The sequence below is a fragment of the Aulonocara sp. 'chitande type north' Nkhata Bay genome, linkage group LG23 (assembly GCF_057382095.1).
Source record: "Aulonocara sp. 'chitande type north' Nkhata Bay isolate Kocher_YH1m ecotype deep benthic linkage group LG23, A_spYH_male_GT1.1, whole genome shotgun sequence".
NCBI classification, from domain to species: domain Eukaryota; kingdom Metazoa; phylum Chordata; class Actinopteri; order Cichliformes; family Cichlidae; genus Aulonocara; species Aulonocara sp. 'chitande type north' Nkhata Bay.
Genome location: NC_141365.1, coordinates 50,083,477 through 50,096,898, shown reverse-complemented (window position 1 = coordinate 50,096,898; position 13,422 = coordinate 50,083,477). Strand labels below are relative to the sequence as shown.

General features: G+C 42.8%; 1 protein-coding gene across 3 annotated transcripts; it reads left to right on the top strand.

Moving 5' to 3' along the window:
- The first annotated feature begins 10,988 nt into the window (after window positions 1-10,988).
- On the top strand, window positions 10,989-12,611 carry LOC147302931 (uncharacterized). Of its 3 annotated transcripts, none has more exons than XM_086283757.1 (5): window positions 10,989-11,083; window positions 11,288-11,608; window positions 11,936-12,062; window positions 12,363-12,411; window positions 12,496-12,611. In XM_086283757.1, exons 1-5 carry the CDS (start codon window positions 11,023-11,025, stop codon window positions 12,559-12,561), a joined length of 624 nt encoding a protein of 207 aa, XP_086139883.1. In that variant the 5' UTR covers window positions 10,989-11,022; the 3' UTR covers window positions 12,562-12,611. The 3 variants fall into 3 exon arrangements, with proteins under 3 accessions (XP_086139883.1, XP_086139882.1, XP_086139884.1); XM_086283756.1 differs by having other exon boundaries at window positions 11,918-12,062; XM_086283758.1 differs by having other exon boundaries at window positions 11,008-11,083; window positions 11,918-12,062; window positions 12,363-12,561.
- The last annotated feature ends 811 nt before the right edge of the window (window positions 12,612-13,422 follow it).

The following is a 13,422-nucleotide window of genomic DNA, read 5'->3' as shown; positions in this document are numbered from 1 at the left end:
TGTGGTCCATCTCACCCCAAACCATGTGTACTGGGTTTAGGTCAAGCGACTCTGCAGGTGGGGGAGAGACATAGGAGAGGTGGAGAGTAAACTTAACCTGGGTGTCTGTTGTCTTGTGTAGTCTGGGAGATGATTGAATGTTAGGGTGGGTACAGTTTCCTCTGCGGTGGGGTCGGGTGGGCTGCTCCGGGTCCTGTGGGGCTGGGCGGTCCTGCTGCCGTTGGCCCCGGTCTGGATGGGCCTGGGCTCCCTTGCCTTGGTGGGTGCCGAAGGACGGGGGTGCCTCTGTAAGTGCGCCCCAGGGTGGCTGTGGCTTGCTATCACCAGTGTGTGAATGTGTGTGTGGATGGGTGGATGACTGGGTGTGTAAAGACTATTAAAGCGCCATACAAATACAAGCCACTTACCATTTATTGGGGTCAGCGGGGAGCTGACCCCAGCAAGGGGCATCTAGCCCCTCCCTTCTTTTCCTCCCCATCCCCGGCTGCCTCCCTCTTCCCGCTCCAACACACCCACACAATTAGGTGCGGGTGTGTCACCAGGGTGCAGGGGAGGCACTCCCCCCCCCCGTCCCCGTCCCCGTCTGGCCACCGGTGCCTCAATTTTATTCCACAACTTAGACATCCACATTACTCACACTCTCATAACACATACATATAGGGCCTTGAGGGTGGGCACGTTAACGGTCTGTGTATTCAACCCCACCTCTGGCGCCCCACCTCTCAATTTTAAATCCATGTAGACATTGAGGGTTCTCGGGAGGGGCTGTGCTAACACCTGCTGCTCTCTGGCAGCAGCACCATGCTCTCCCGTGTTTTAAATGCACCTTAGAACAACACGCAGCAACACTACACATGAGCGGGAGGAGGGAGGTTTGGGGTCTTCACACGCCTCTGTTCTCTGCTGGTCATCGGGGCGGGGGGGCTGGGAGAAGGTGTTGGCCGGCCAATTGGGATCTGGGATGCGGGGCCTCCCTGCTGCTGCAGAGCCTGGGACGGTCTGCTTGCCTCCACCCCGGGGGAAAGGGTAACATCTCCTGGGTCTGGGTGCCGTTTCCCCCTCTTGGGGCGAGGGTACCTGGACCCGGGGTATAGAGTATGTTTGGGGAGTGTGATTGTGTGTACATGTCCATGTATGCCTATCCCTACGTTGGGTGAGTGTTAAGTATTTGTATATGTGTGCATGAGGGTGGGAATGCATGTTTGTGTCTGTGTGTGCCTGTTTGTCTGTGTCTATATGTCAGGTCGGGTCTTAGACTCAACCTCTCTGGGAACTCCCAGGCCCTCCAAGGCCTATCTCCCCTCACCACACTCCCTGCCGGTAACTGATGCCCTCAGGGGTCGGTGCATTGGTGGTTCTTGGTGTCCGGGGCTGGGTGCTCAGGTATGTACCAGCTCACACCCGGTGGCCACCTGGCGGGGCCTGGCGCCTGTTGCTCGGTCAGGCCTCCTCTGGGGTGCGGGGGGCCCTCGGGCCTCCGGCCTCTGAGCACTGCGGCTCGGTTCACTCTGGCACAGCTGGCTGCCGGCAGAGCCGGAGGGCACGCCTGTCCAGCCCCCTCTGGCTTCTGCTCCGTGGCTACTGGGTGACCCCTCATCTGGGGCTCTCCTCAGCTCTTCCCAGGAGGGTGGCACGGATGCCCCTCTGGTGGTCCTCCTTGGGCTCTCGCACTCTGGGGCCTCTGGATGTCTGGAGCCTGGATCTCCTGCATGCCTGCTTCATGCCCTGAGGGACGGGGCTATAGCTCGCTACATCCTCTTGCAGACCATTACATGGGGAACAGAACAGAAGATCTCAAATTTGGACTCATCAGACCAAAGCACAGATGTCTACCAGTAATATCTGGTCCTTGTGTTTCCTGGCCCAAACAAATCTCTTCTGCTTGTTGCTTTTCCTTAGCAGTAGTTTATCAGCAGCTATTTGATCATAAAGGCCTGATTCACACAGTGTCCTGTTGATATAGAGATGTGTCTGCTACTGACTCTCTGTGCTGCATTTATCTGAGCTCTAATCTGAGGTTCTGATAACTTGCGATTTCTGAGGCTCGTGACTCAGATGAATTTATCCTCAGCAGCAGAGGGGACTCTTGGTCTTCCTTCCCTGGGCCGGTCCTCATGTGAACCAGTTTCATCGTAGTGCTTGAAGGTTTTTGCTACTGCACTTGGAGACACTGTGATGGACCGAGCAGTAAAGGAAAGTCTGGCACAGGTTAAAGTCCAGTTTATTTATTAATTAATTAATTAAGTTTTAATTTAACTCAAAAAACTAACCTGGTTAAATTATACAAATAATAAATACATTTGGGGCCCACAAAAGAGGTCGAAGTAACAGAACTCTTCTCAAAAGCTGGCAACAACCAATACTACAGACTCAAACAAACTGACCTATCTAAATGAGACAAAAGTGAAATTTAAATAGTGGCTGATCAGCCCAGACAGACACAAAAAGGGGTACAACACACAAAAACCTAGGTGAAACCACCATGACACGTCCCACCCCCCATGATCCAGAGTTGTGATATGATTTGCAGGTCTCCATATACTGTACGCCCCTTTTACTGGGAGCAGCTGCTACTGAGGTCACTCAGTCAAAAAAAGACTAAATCATACACATAACAGTGTAAACTAAAATGTGCACACTTATTTTAGAATACAGTATCATGTCATTGTACAAGTAAAATAATTGTAAACCAAAACCAGTTTTATTACCCTGTAAATTAATTGCTATTTTTAAAGAAAGAAAAATATAAATGTAGCGTTATGTATAAGTCTGTTGTAGCACTGTGATGTTTGGTAGATATTACCACTATCTGTGGCTTTAACTGCAACCATCACAGACACATTCAAAGCAACTCTCCAGACTGCCTGACCTTCAGTTCTTAAAGTAATGATGGACTGTCACTTCTCTTTACTTAGCTGATGATTTTTGCCATATTATGAATTCTTACAGTTGTCAAATAGGACTGTGAGCTGTGTACCAACCTGACTTCTGCACAACACAACTGATGGTCCCAACTCCATTAAGAAGGCAATAAATTCCACAAATGAGCCCTGACAGGCACGCCTGTGAAGTGAAATCCATATCAGGTGACTACATCATGAAGCTTATTGAAAGAAGGACAAGGGTTTGCAGCGCTGTCAACAAAGCAAAGGGCGGCCACTTTGACGAATCTAAAATATCAGACATATTTAGAGTTATTTATCATTTTTTTCTTTGCTACATAATTCCATGTATCTCGCTCCATATATTTGATGTCTTCACTATGAATCTACAGTGTAGACAGTCGTATAATTCAATCAATAAATCAATAAATGAGAAGGTGTGTTCAAACTGTTGACTGGTAGTGTATATAAATTAATATCTCTGTCAACTCCATCAAAAACAACTTTTTGCATTTTACGTCATGCTGTATTTTGGTAAAATTGAAAACTGAAAATGTTTTAAATTATATCAAATTTAATTGACAAGTTTCTATTGCAAACTAATTTTTAACCCCGACTCAACCAATTTATACACTGACATGAGGTCTGAGTGGGAATCTTTCATATGCATTTCAGGGCCTGGAAGATTTTATTTTTCAAACCCACTGTCTTCTTTATTCTTGGCAGAGTGACATTTTGTTATTGCTGCTTTGAAATGTTTGGTAAACATCAAGTTATGCCTGTTTTGCACTAATGTCTTCATACATATTTGTTCTGTTTGCTATAAAGTCATTGCGTAGCTTCTAAGCTGCTATTTTAAGACAGACGTCTTCCTTCGTGTAAGAGATGTGATGTGAGTGCTATTTGTTAACGCATCAATCACATATAATAGTTTCATTTATCAGTGTTTGATCTTCATTCAACATTTTTACTTCTTGAATTTCTTCAAACAAGATAGTTAAAGTTATTTTAATTTGACACAAATGGGTGAGGCTACATTTGAATCCATAAAAGCACTTCCTTCTTTGACTGCTGCAGATAAATGCAAAGGGGTGTATCTGACTTCCACCCTGCAGTACAGTAGAGTACAGTGTACACAACCAGCAGCAGTTAAAGAGTTGTTTAGATGTATTGACCAGTATGGGTAGATGGAAACTGTGGTTTGCTCTGCTTCTGCTGCCGTTCTGTACAGGCAGAAAAGGTATCGTGCACGAGTTACTTTTATTTCTAAAGGATCGCTTATGTAGAGCGTTTTGATGTTGAACGGTTAATATATTTTGTTTTTAGAGGGAGAATATTTCCTTTACCAATAAATGTTTTATTTATTTATTTATTTTAATACAGGAAGTGCTAACTTAGCAGCTGTAATTCATACTGAACTGACTTTTATTTTTTTGTACTGCAGCTGTGCAGGAGCACCGTGTGAAAACCATTAGTAAAGAAGCAGATGTCACTCCACTGTGCACCAATGAAACAACACAAGTTATCCTGCTGATAGTGTGTAAGATTCAAACAGAGAGGAGCAGAGGAGAAAACTGTAGTCTGATGTATCGACATGGACACGACTTTGAGCATGAATGTGACTCCAGGTTCACACTGATGACAGAAAATCAGACTGTGTTTCTCCACCTGACACATTTAACAGCAGAGGACGGCGGGAACTACACCTGTGAGTGTGTACACACTGGAGGATCAAAAAAGCTTCATCTCAGTGTAACTGTGGAAGGTAAAGTGTGGATTTATTTAATAACTTTTATGATTTACACTTTATGTATTTCTCTGTTAATTTTCTGCAGTGGTGACATTGTGATAATAATCATCACTGACACGTCTGCTGTAATTGTCAAAGAAATGAAACTGCTTTATTTAACGAAAAATGTGAAGCAGTTAATCTGACCAAACCAATTATAAAACAATGTTCAGAATTTAAATATATGACAACACACTTAATACAAGTTAATATTACATGACAGGCAAGAATGCGTAGCATCCTAATCTTCCCTTATAATTGATTAGAACCTGTTTTACTTTTCAGAGTTTTTAAATAATGCAGACGGAGTCAATGCCACCACAAACAGTTCTGCAGAAGTAACTTTCTTCTATGCTGCAGCTGGATCAGCTGTGTTCATCATCACATCTGGAGTTATTCTTGGACTGGTCTACAGCGAGAAATACAACAAGTAAGAGCTTTTTATAGCTCAAATAGTTAACGGCTGTATAAATAGTCTGAAATAGCAAATTTATAACCACCTTTTCTTTTTTAATTGTGTTTTTTCTCAGCAGAAAACATCATGCACTAATAATCAGTCGTGGAAACGACACATGGAAACTGTACACGGTAAAATGTTGCACTTGCCGAACTTTTCTCTGCTGTTCGTTTTACTTCAAAAATGTATTTTTTCATCTTTTCTTTTGCAGGAAGCAGAATACCGAGCCGCACAGTGTCTTCATGCAAACGAAGAATGGGCTTTAATTACAACGACTTCTAAAATCAACACGCTTACTATTTATGTAAATGTTTGAAGAGACATGATTAGGGAACGTTATTATTGTTGTTATCGTTTTATTATTATTATGTTGTTATGTTGTTGTTGTTGTTAAGGTATTGCATTTAAAGAGATTTATTTTTAGTATAACATGATGAATGGTTTTCTGGTGGATAAAAACGGAGGCAGGCTTGCTGCCTTTGTTCCTTTGCTACCTGTTTCACTCACCTGTAGATGTTTGAGTAAATTTTGTTTTAATGTTTTACATGATCATGTTGAATATTTCAAACATTCAAAGTTTTACAAAGAAAGTTTTGTCTATAACAAAAATAAATTGTTGATCTTTTTCATACCACAAAGTTTGTCTATTACCTGCAAAGCATTAGTGACCTTCTGTTACTAATCTGCATATTTTAAAGGTTTTATTAAAAAGAGGCTCACGCAGACGTCATCTGGAGGAACACTGATGTTTCACTCTTAAACAAATATTCATGTTTTGTTTAAGAGTGATGTTTATGATTGATTCAAGCTGAGTGTTTCCCCAGTAATTAATGAGTCGTCACCTTGACCATCTTCAGTCTTCCTGTGTCAAGCTCCTGTCCTTAAAACACACATGACTCTTTTTCACTGTTCAGCACTGATTAGGCTTTAAACATGCCATCAACTTACAGACACCTGAGCACAAACGCTTGATGGGCCCAAACCACCTGAAGTTTAATGTGCAGACATTTTGTCCCGTCTTCAACAATTGGCTATAACATTACGGTCATGCAGTGTTAAATCATTATGAATGGCACTTTACATTTAGGCATCTAGCGAGTGCGCTTATCCAGTTTTACTGTATATGCTAAAAAGTCTCCAATTCATTAGTAAGCAGACTGCTCATACTCTTCTTGTCTACAGCCTCTGTGTTGGTCTTCCAGTTCAGCCTGCTGTCAGTGGTGCTTGCATTCCACCACCAAATCAACATCCTGTCCTATTATAGATGCCAGCCATGTAATCATCGTCTTCTTTCTGAAGTCGATCACCAACTAATGGGTCTTTTTCACATTCAGGCCAGATGATTCCTCTGAGACCACACCGCAAAATCATACACTAGTTCTTTGTACTCCTCCACCTGCCCACCAGTAATACATCTAAAGTGTGAGGTGCACACGCTGAACAGGAGTGGAGACAGCACAGCCCCTGTGGAGCCTGAATGCTGTCTAGTCTTATAGGCTGTGGCCTTTCTGTCAGGTAATCAGTAACCTGTGAGATAACAGACTAGTTCCCTGACATTTTCTGTAGTTTCTGTCTCAGAAACAGTGACTGGATTGTGTTAAATGAACTCGAGAAATCAAATATGATGCTCACTGTGTCAATTTACTCAATAACTCAAAAAATGTTTCATATTTTAGAGTCTTTAAAATAGCCACTCTTTGCTTTGACTACTGCTCTGCACACTCTTGGAATTCTCTCGATGAGCTTCGTGAGGTCGTCACCGGAAATGGTTTTCCAGCAGTATTGAAGGAGTTCCCAGAGATGCTGAGCACTTGTTGGTCATTTTGCCTTCACTCTGTGGTCCATCTCACCCCAAACCATGTGTACTGGGTTTAGGTCAAGCGACTCTGCAGGTGGGGGAGAGACATAGGAGAGGTGGAGAGTAAACTTAACCTGGGTGTCTGTTGTCTTGTGTAGTCTGGGAGATGATTGAATGTTAGGGTGGGTACAGTTTCCTCTGCGGTGGGGTCGGGTGGGCTGCTCCGGGTCCTGTGGGGCTGGGCGGTCCTGCTGCCGTTGGCCCCGGTCTGGATGGGCCTGGGCTCCCTTGCCTTGGTGGGTGCCGAAGGACGGGCGTGCCTCTGTAAGTGCGCCCCAGGGTGGCTGTGGCTTGCTATCACCAGTGTGTGAATGTGTGTGAGGATGGGTGGATGACTGGGTGTGTAAAGACTATTAAAGCGCCATACAAATACAAGCCACTTACCATTTATTGGGGTCAGCGGGGAGCTGACCCCAGCAAGGGGCATCTAGCCCCTCCCTTCTTTTCCTCCCCATCCCCGGCTGCCTCCCTCTTCCCGCTCCAACACACCCACACAATTAGGTGCGGGTGTGTCACCAGGGTGCAGGGGAGGCACTCCCCCCCCCGTCCCCGTCCCCGTCTGGCCACCGGTGCCTCAATTTTATTCCACAACTTAGACATCCACATTACTCACACTCTCATAACACATACATATAGGGCCTTGAGGGTGGGCACGTTAACGGTCTGTGTATTCAACCCCACCTCTGGCGCCCCACCTCTCAATTTTAAATCCATGTAGACATTGAGGGTTCTCGGGAGGGGCTGTGCTAACACCTGCTGCTCTCTGGCAGCAGCACCATGCTCTCCCGTGTTTTAAATGCACCTTAGAACAACACGCAGCAACACTACACATGAGCGGGAGGAGGGAGGTTTGGGGTCTTCACACACCTCTGTTCTCTGCTGGCCATCGGGGCGGGGGGGCTGGGAGAAGGTGTTGGCCGGCCAATTGGGATCTGGGATGCGGGGCCTCCCTGCTGCTGCAGAGCCTGGGACGGTCTGCTTGCCTCCACCCCGGGGGAAGGGTAACATCTCCTGGGTCTGGGTGCCGTTTCCCCCTCTCGGGGCGAGGGTACCTGGACCCGGGGTATAGAGTATGTTTGGGGAGTGTGATTGTGTGTACATGTCCATGTATGTCTATCCCTACGTTGGGTGAGTGTTAAGTATTTGTATATGTGTGCATGAGGGTGGGAATGCATGTTTGTGTCTGTGTGTGCCTGTTTGTCTGTGTCTATATGTCAGGTCGGGTCTTAGACTCCACCTCTCTGGGAACTCCCAGGCCCTCCAAGGCCTATCTCCCCTCACCACACTCCCTGCCGGTAACTGATGCCCTCAGGGGTCGGTGCATTGGTGGTTCTTGGTGTCCGGGGCTGGGCGCTCAGGTATGTACCAGCTCACACCCGGTGGCTACCTGGCGGGGCCTGGCGCCTGTTGCTCGGTCAGGCCTCCTCTGGGGTGCGGGGGGCCCTCGGGCCTCCGGCCTCTGAGCACTGCGGCTCGGTTCACTCTGGCACAGCTGGCTGCCGGCAGAGCCGGAGGGCACGCCTGTCCAGCCCCCTCTGGCTTCTGCTCCGTGGCTACTGGGTGACCCCTCATCTGGGGCTCTCCTCAGCTCTTCCCAGGAGGGTGGCACGGATGCCCCTCTGGTGGTCCTCCTTGGGCTCTCGCACTCTGGGGCCTCTGGATGTCTGGAGCCTGGATCTCCTGCATGCCTGCTTCATGCCCTGGGGGACGGGGCTATAGCTCGCTACATCCTCTTGCAGACCATTACATGGGGAACAGAACAGAAGATCTCAAATTTGGACTCATCAGACCAAAGCACAGATGTCTACCAGTAATATCTGGTCCTTGTGTTTCCTGGCCCAAACAAATCTCTTCTGCTTGTTGCTTTTCCTTAGCAGTAGTTTATCAGCAGCTATTTGATCATAAAGGCCTGATTCACACAGTGTCCTGTTGATATAGAGATGTGTCTGCTACTGACTCTCTGTGCTGCATTTATCTGAGCTCTAATCTGAGGTTCTGATAACTTGCGATTTCTGAGGCTCGTGACTCAGATGAATTTATCCTCAGCAGCAGAGGGGACTCTTGGTCTTCCTTCCCTGGGCCGGTCCTCATGTGAACCAGTTTCATCGTAGTGCTTGAAGGTTTTTGCTACTGCACTTGGAGACACTGTGATGGACCGAGCAGTAAAGGAAAGTCTGGCACAGGTTAAAGTCCAGTTTATTTATTAATTAATTAATTAAGTTTTAATTTAACTCAAAAAACTAACCTGGTTAAATTATACAAATAATAAATACATTTGGGGCCCACAAAAGAGGTCGAAGTAACAGAACTCTTCTCAAAAGCTGGCAACAACCAATACTAGAGACTCAAACAAACTGACCTATCTAAATGAGACAAAAGTGAAATTTAAATAGTGGCTGATCAGCCCAGACAGACACAAAAAGGGGTACAACACACAAAAACCTAGGTGAAACCACCATGACACGTCCCACCCCCCATGATCCAGAGTTGTGATATGATTTGCAGGTCTCCATATACTGTACGCCCCTTTTACTGGGAGCAGCTGCTACTGAGGTCACTCAGTCAAAAAAAGACTAAATCATACACATAACAGTGTAAACTAAAATGTGCACACTTATTTTAGAATACAGTATCATGTCATTGTACAAGTAAAATAATTGTAAACCAAAACCAGTTTTATTACCCTGTAAATTAATTGCTATTTTTAAAGAAAGAAAAATATAAATGTAGCGTTATGTATAAGTCTGTTGTAGCACTGTGATGTTTGGTAGATATTACCACTATCTGTGGCTTTAACTGCAACCATCACAGACACATTCAAAGCAACTCTCCAGACTGCCTGACCTTCAGTTCTTAAAGTAATGATGGACTGTCACTTCTCTTTACTTAGCTGATGATTTTTGCCATATTATGAATTCTTACAGTTGTCAAATAGGACTGTGAGCTGTGTACCAACCTGACTTCTGCACAACACAACTGATGGTCCCAACTCCATTAAGAAGGCAATAAATTCCACAAATGAGCCCTGACAGGCACGCCTGTGAAGTGAAATCCATATCAGGTGACTACATCATGAAGCTTATTGAAAGAAGGACAAGGGTTTGCAGCGCTGTCAACAAAGCCAAGGGCGGCCACTTTGACGAATCTAAAATATCAGACATATTTAGAGTTATTTATCATTTTTTTCTTTGCTACATAATTCCATGTATCTCGCTCCATATATTTGATGTCTTCACTATGAATCTACAGTGTAGACAGTCGTATAATTCAATCAATAAATCAATAAATGAGAAGGTGTGTTCAAACTGTTGACTGGTAGTGTATATAAATTAATATCTCTGTCAACTCCATCAAAAACAACTTTTTGCATTTTACGTCATGCTGTATTTTGGTAAAATTGAAAACTGAAAATGTGTTAAATTATATCAAATTTAATTGACAAGTTTCTATTGCAAACTAATTTTTAACCCCGACTCAACCAATTTATACACTGACATGAGGTCTGAGTGGGAATCTTTCATATGCATTTCAGGGCCTGGAAGATTTTATTTTTCAAACCCACTGTCTTCTTTATTCTTGGCAGAGTGACATTTTGTTATTGCTGCTTTGAAATGTTTGGTAAACATCAAGTTATGCCTGTTTTGCACTAATGTCTTCATACATATTTGTTCTGTTTGCTATAAAGTCATTGCGTAGCTTCTAAGCTGCTATTTTAAGACAGACGTCTTCCTTCGTGTAAGAGATGTGATGTGAGTGCTATTTGTTAACGCATCAACCACATATAATAGTTTCATTTATCAGTGTTTGATCTTCATTCAACATTTTTACTTCTTGAATTTCTTCAAACAAGATAGTTAAAGTTATTTTAATTTGACACAAATGGGTGAGGCTACATTTGAATCCATAAAAGCACTTCCTTCTTTGACTGCTGCAGATAAATGCAAAGGGGTGTATCTGACTTCCACCCTGCAGTACAGTAGAGTACAGTGTACACAACCAGCAGCAGTTAAAGAGTTGTTTAGATGTATTGACCAGTATGGGTAGATGGAAACTGTGGTTTGCTCTGCTTCTGCTGCCGTTCTGTACAGGCAGAAAAGGTATCGTGCACGAGTTACTTTTATTTCTAAAGGATCGCTTATGTAGAGCGTTTTGATGTTGAACGGTTAATATATGTTGTTTTTAGAGGGAGAATATTTCCTTTACCAATAAATGTTTTATTTATTTATTTACTTTAATACAGGAAGTGCTAACTTAGCAGCTGTAATTCATACTGAACTGACTTTTATTTTTTTGTACTGCAGCTGTGCAGGAGCACCGTGTGAAAACCATTAGTAAAGAAGCAGATGTCACTCCACTGTGCACCAATGAAACAACACAAGTTATCCTGCTGATAGTGTGTAAGATTCAAACAGAGAGGAGCAGAGGAGAAAACTGTAGTCTGATGTATCGACATGGACACGACTTTGAGCATGAATGTGACTCCAGGTTCACACTGATGACAGAAAATCAGACTGTGTTTCTCCACCTGACACATTTAACAGCAGAGGACGGCGGGAACTACACCTGTGAGTGTGTACACACTGGAGGATCAATAAAGCTTCATCTCAGTGTAACTGTGGAAGGTAAAGTGTGGATTTATTTAATAACTTTTATGATTTACACTTTATGTATTTCTCTGTTAATTTTCTGCAGTGGTGACATTGTGATAATAATCATCACTGACACGTCTGCTGTAATTGTCAAAGAAATCAAACTGCTTTATTTAACGAAAAATGTGAAGCAGTTAATCTGACCAAACCAATTATAAAACAATGTTCAGAATTTAAATATATGACAACACACTTAATACAAATGAATATTACATGACAGGCAAGAATGCGTAGCATCCTAATGTTCCCTTATAATTGATTAGAACCTGTTTTACTTTTCAGAGTTTTTAAATAATGTAGACGGAGTCAATGCCACCACAAACAGTTCTGCAGAAGTAACTTTCTTCTATGCTGCAGCTGGATCAGCTGTATTCATCATCACATCTGGAGTTATTCTTGGACTGGTCTACAGCAAGAAATACAACAGGTAAGAGATTTTTGTTACCCAGGCAGGGGGAAGGACTCATTAGTAAAGCATAACAGCCATTTAAATATCATCTAATAAAAATTCTTTCACATAATATCTAATGAAATTTTCTTTTTAAAAATCTTTAATAAATGTAGTTTTTAGGAGACGTGAGCTTTTATCATGCAAAGGCTCTTTTAAAAAAAAATCCATGCATGTCTGACATAAGTAAATATAACATAATGCATAAAACATTTGTTTTATCTGAGTGCCAAATACAGAAGGTTCAATCACCATGTTTTCATGTTATTTGTCCAACAGAAGGCGACATGTCCCTATAACCATCTTTGAAAACACAGAACTGTACACGGTAAAATGTTGCACGTTGAACTTTTTCATAATGTGCATTTTACTTTACTTTGGCTTCACTTTGACTTCGTGTTTTCTTTTGCAGCAAGCAGAACCGATTGAGCCATACGAAGTCTTCATGCAAAGAGAGAATTCAATTTACGATCTCTAACATGTTAAAATTTAACATGCATACTATTTATTTAAATGTCTGAAGAGGGGTGATACACATTAAGGAGTAATGTATTGTTATTAATGTTGTTATTATTATTTCACAATACAAATTAAAGCAGAAGCTGCTGTATACAAATCAATGTTGCTTTGCTATCTGTTTTGTATGACTACATGTTATTTTAATGTTTTAAAGTTCATGTTTAATGTTTCAAACTTTGAAATTAAAGCTGAAGTGTTTTAAAGCGTACTGTGTTGTATAACAGAATTAAACAATTGGTCTTTTGGACTTTTTAAAAATCACATATTCAGTTTGTCAAATACCTTCAATGCTGTGGTAGCAGTACAGTAATAATCAAAAGTTTCTTAAAGTTTAATGTAAACTTTAAGAAACCGGATGTCATCTTGACGCACTTTGAGATTTCACTGTAAACCACTGTGTGAAACAATAATCACCAGTGACACATGTAGAGGTTGTTGTTTTTTTTGCAGGTGTAAATGAGTTGTCGCTTTGACTGATCACCATCATCATGCTTCCTGTATCAAGTTCCTGTCCTTACGCACTCATTTGCACTTCAGTTACCTTCAACATGCAGATCATCACCTACAGACCCCCTGAGCACAAATGTTTGATGGCCCCTGGATTTTATTCTTCAGACTTTTTTCCCCTCTTCAACAATTAGCAATAGCATACATGCCATTACATAAATAAATACAGAAAAGCTTATAATGATAATAATTCAGGGTTGCAGGATGGTGAGTGGTCAGTCTGTCACAGGGTAAACACTGCATTAACCTGCTCATTCGTTATTCTTGTTTAAACTCTTAAAACTCAATACGAATACATTCATATTTTGGCATC

Coding starts and splice junctions, on each gene's coding strand:
- LOC147302931 (XM_086283758.1), top strand. CDS start 11,023: ATGGGTAGATGGAAACTGTGGTTTGCTCTGCTTCTGCTGCCGTTCTGT. Junction 11,084..11,287: donor GTTCTGTACAGGCAGAAAAG/GTATCGTGCACG, acceptor TTTGTACTGCAG/CTGTGCAGGAGCACCGTGTG. Junction 11,609..11,917: donor TCTCAGTGTAACTGTGGAAG/GTAAAGTGTGGA, acceptor TTTACTTTTCAG/AGTTTTTAAATAATGTAGAC.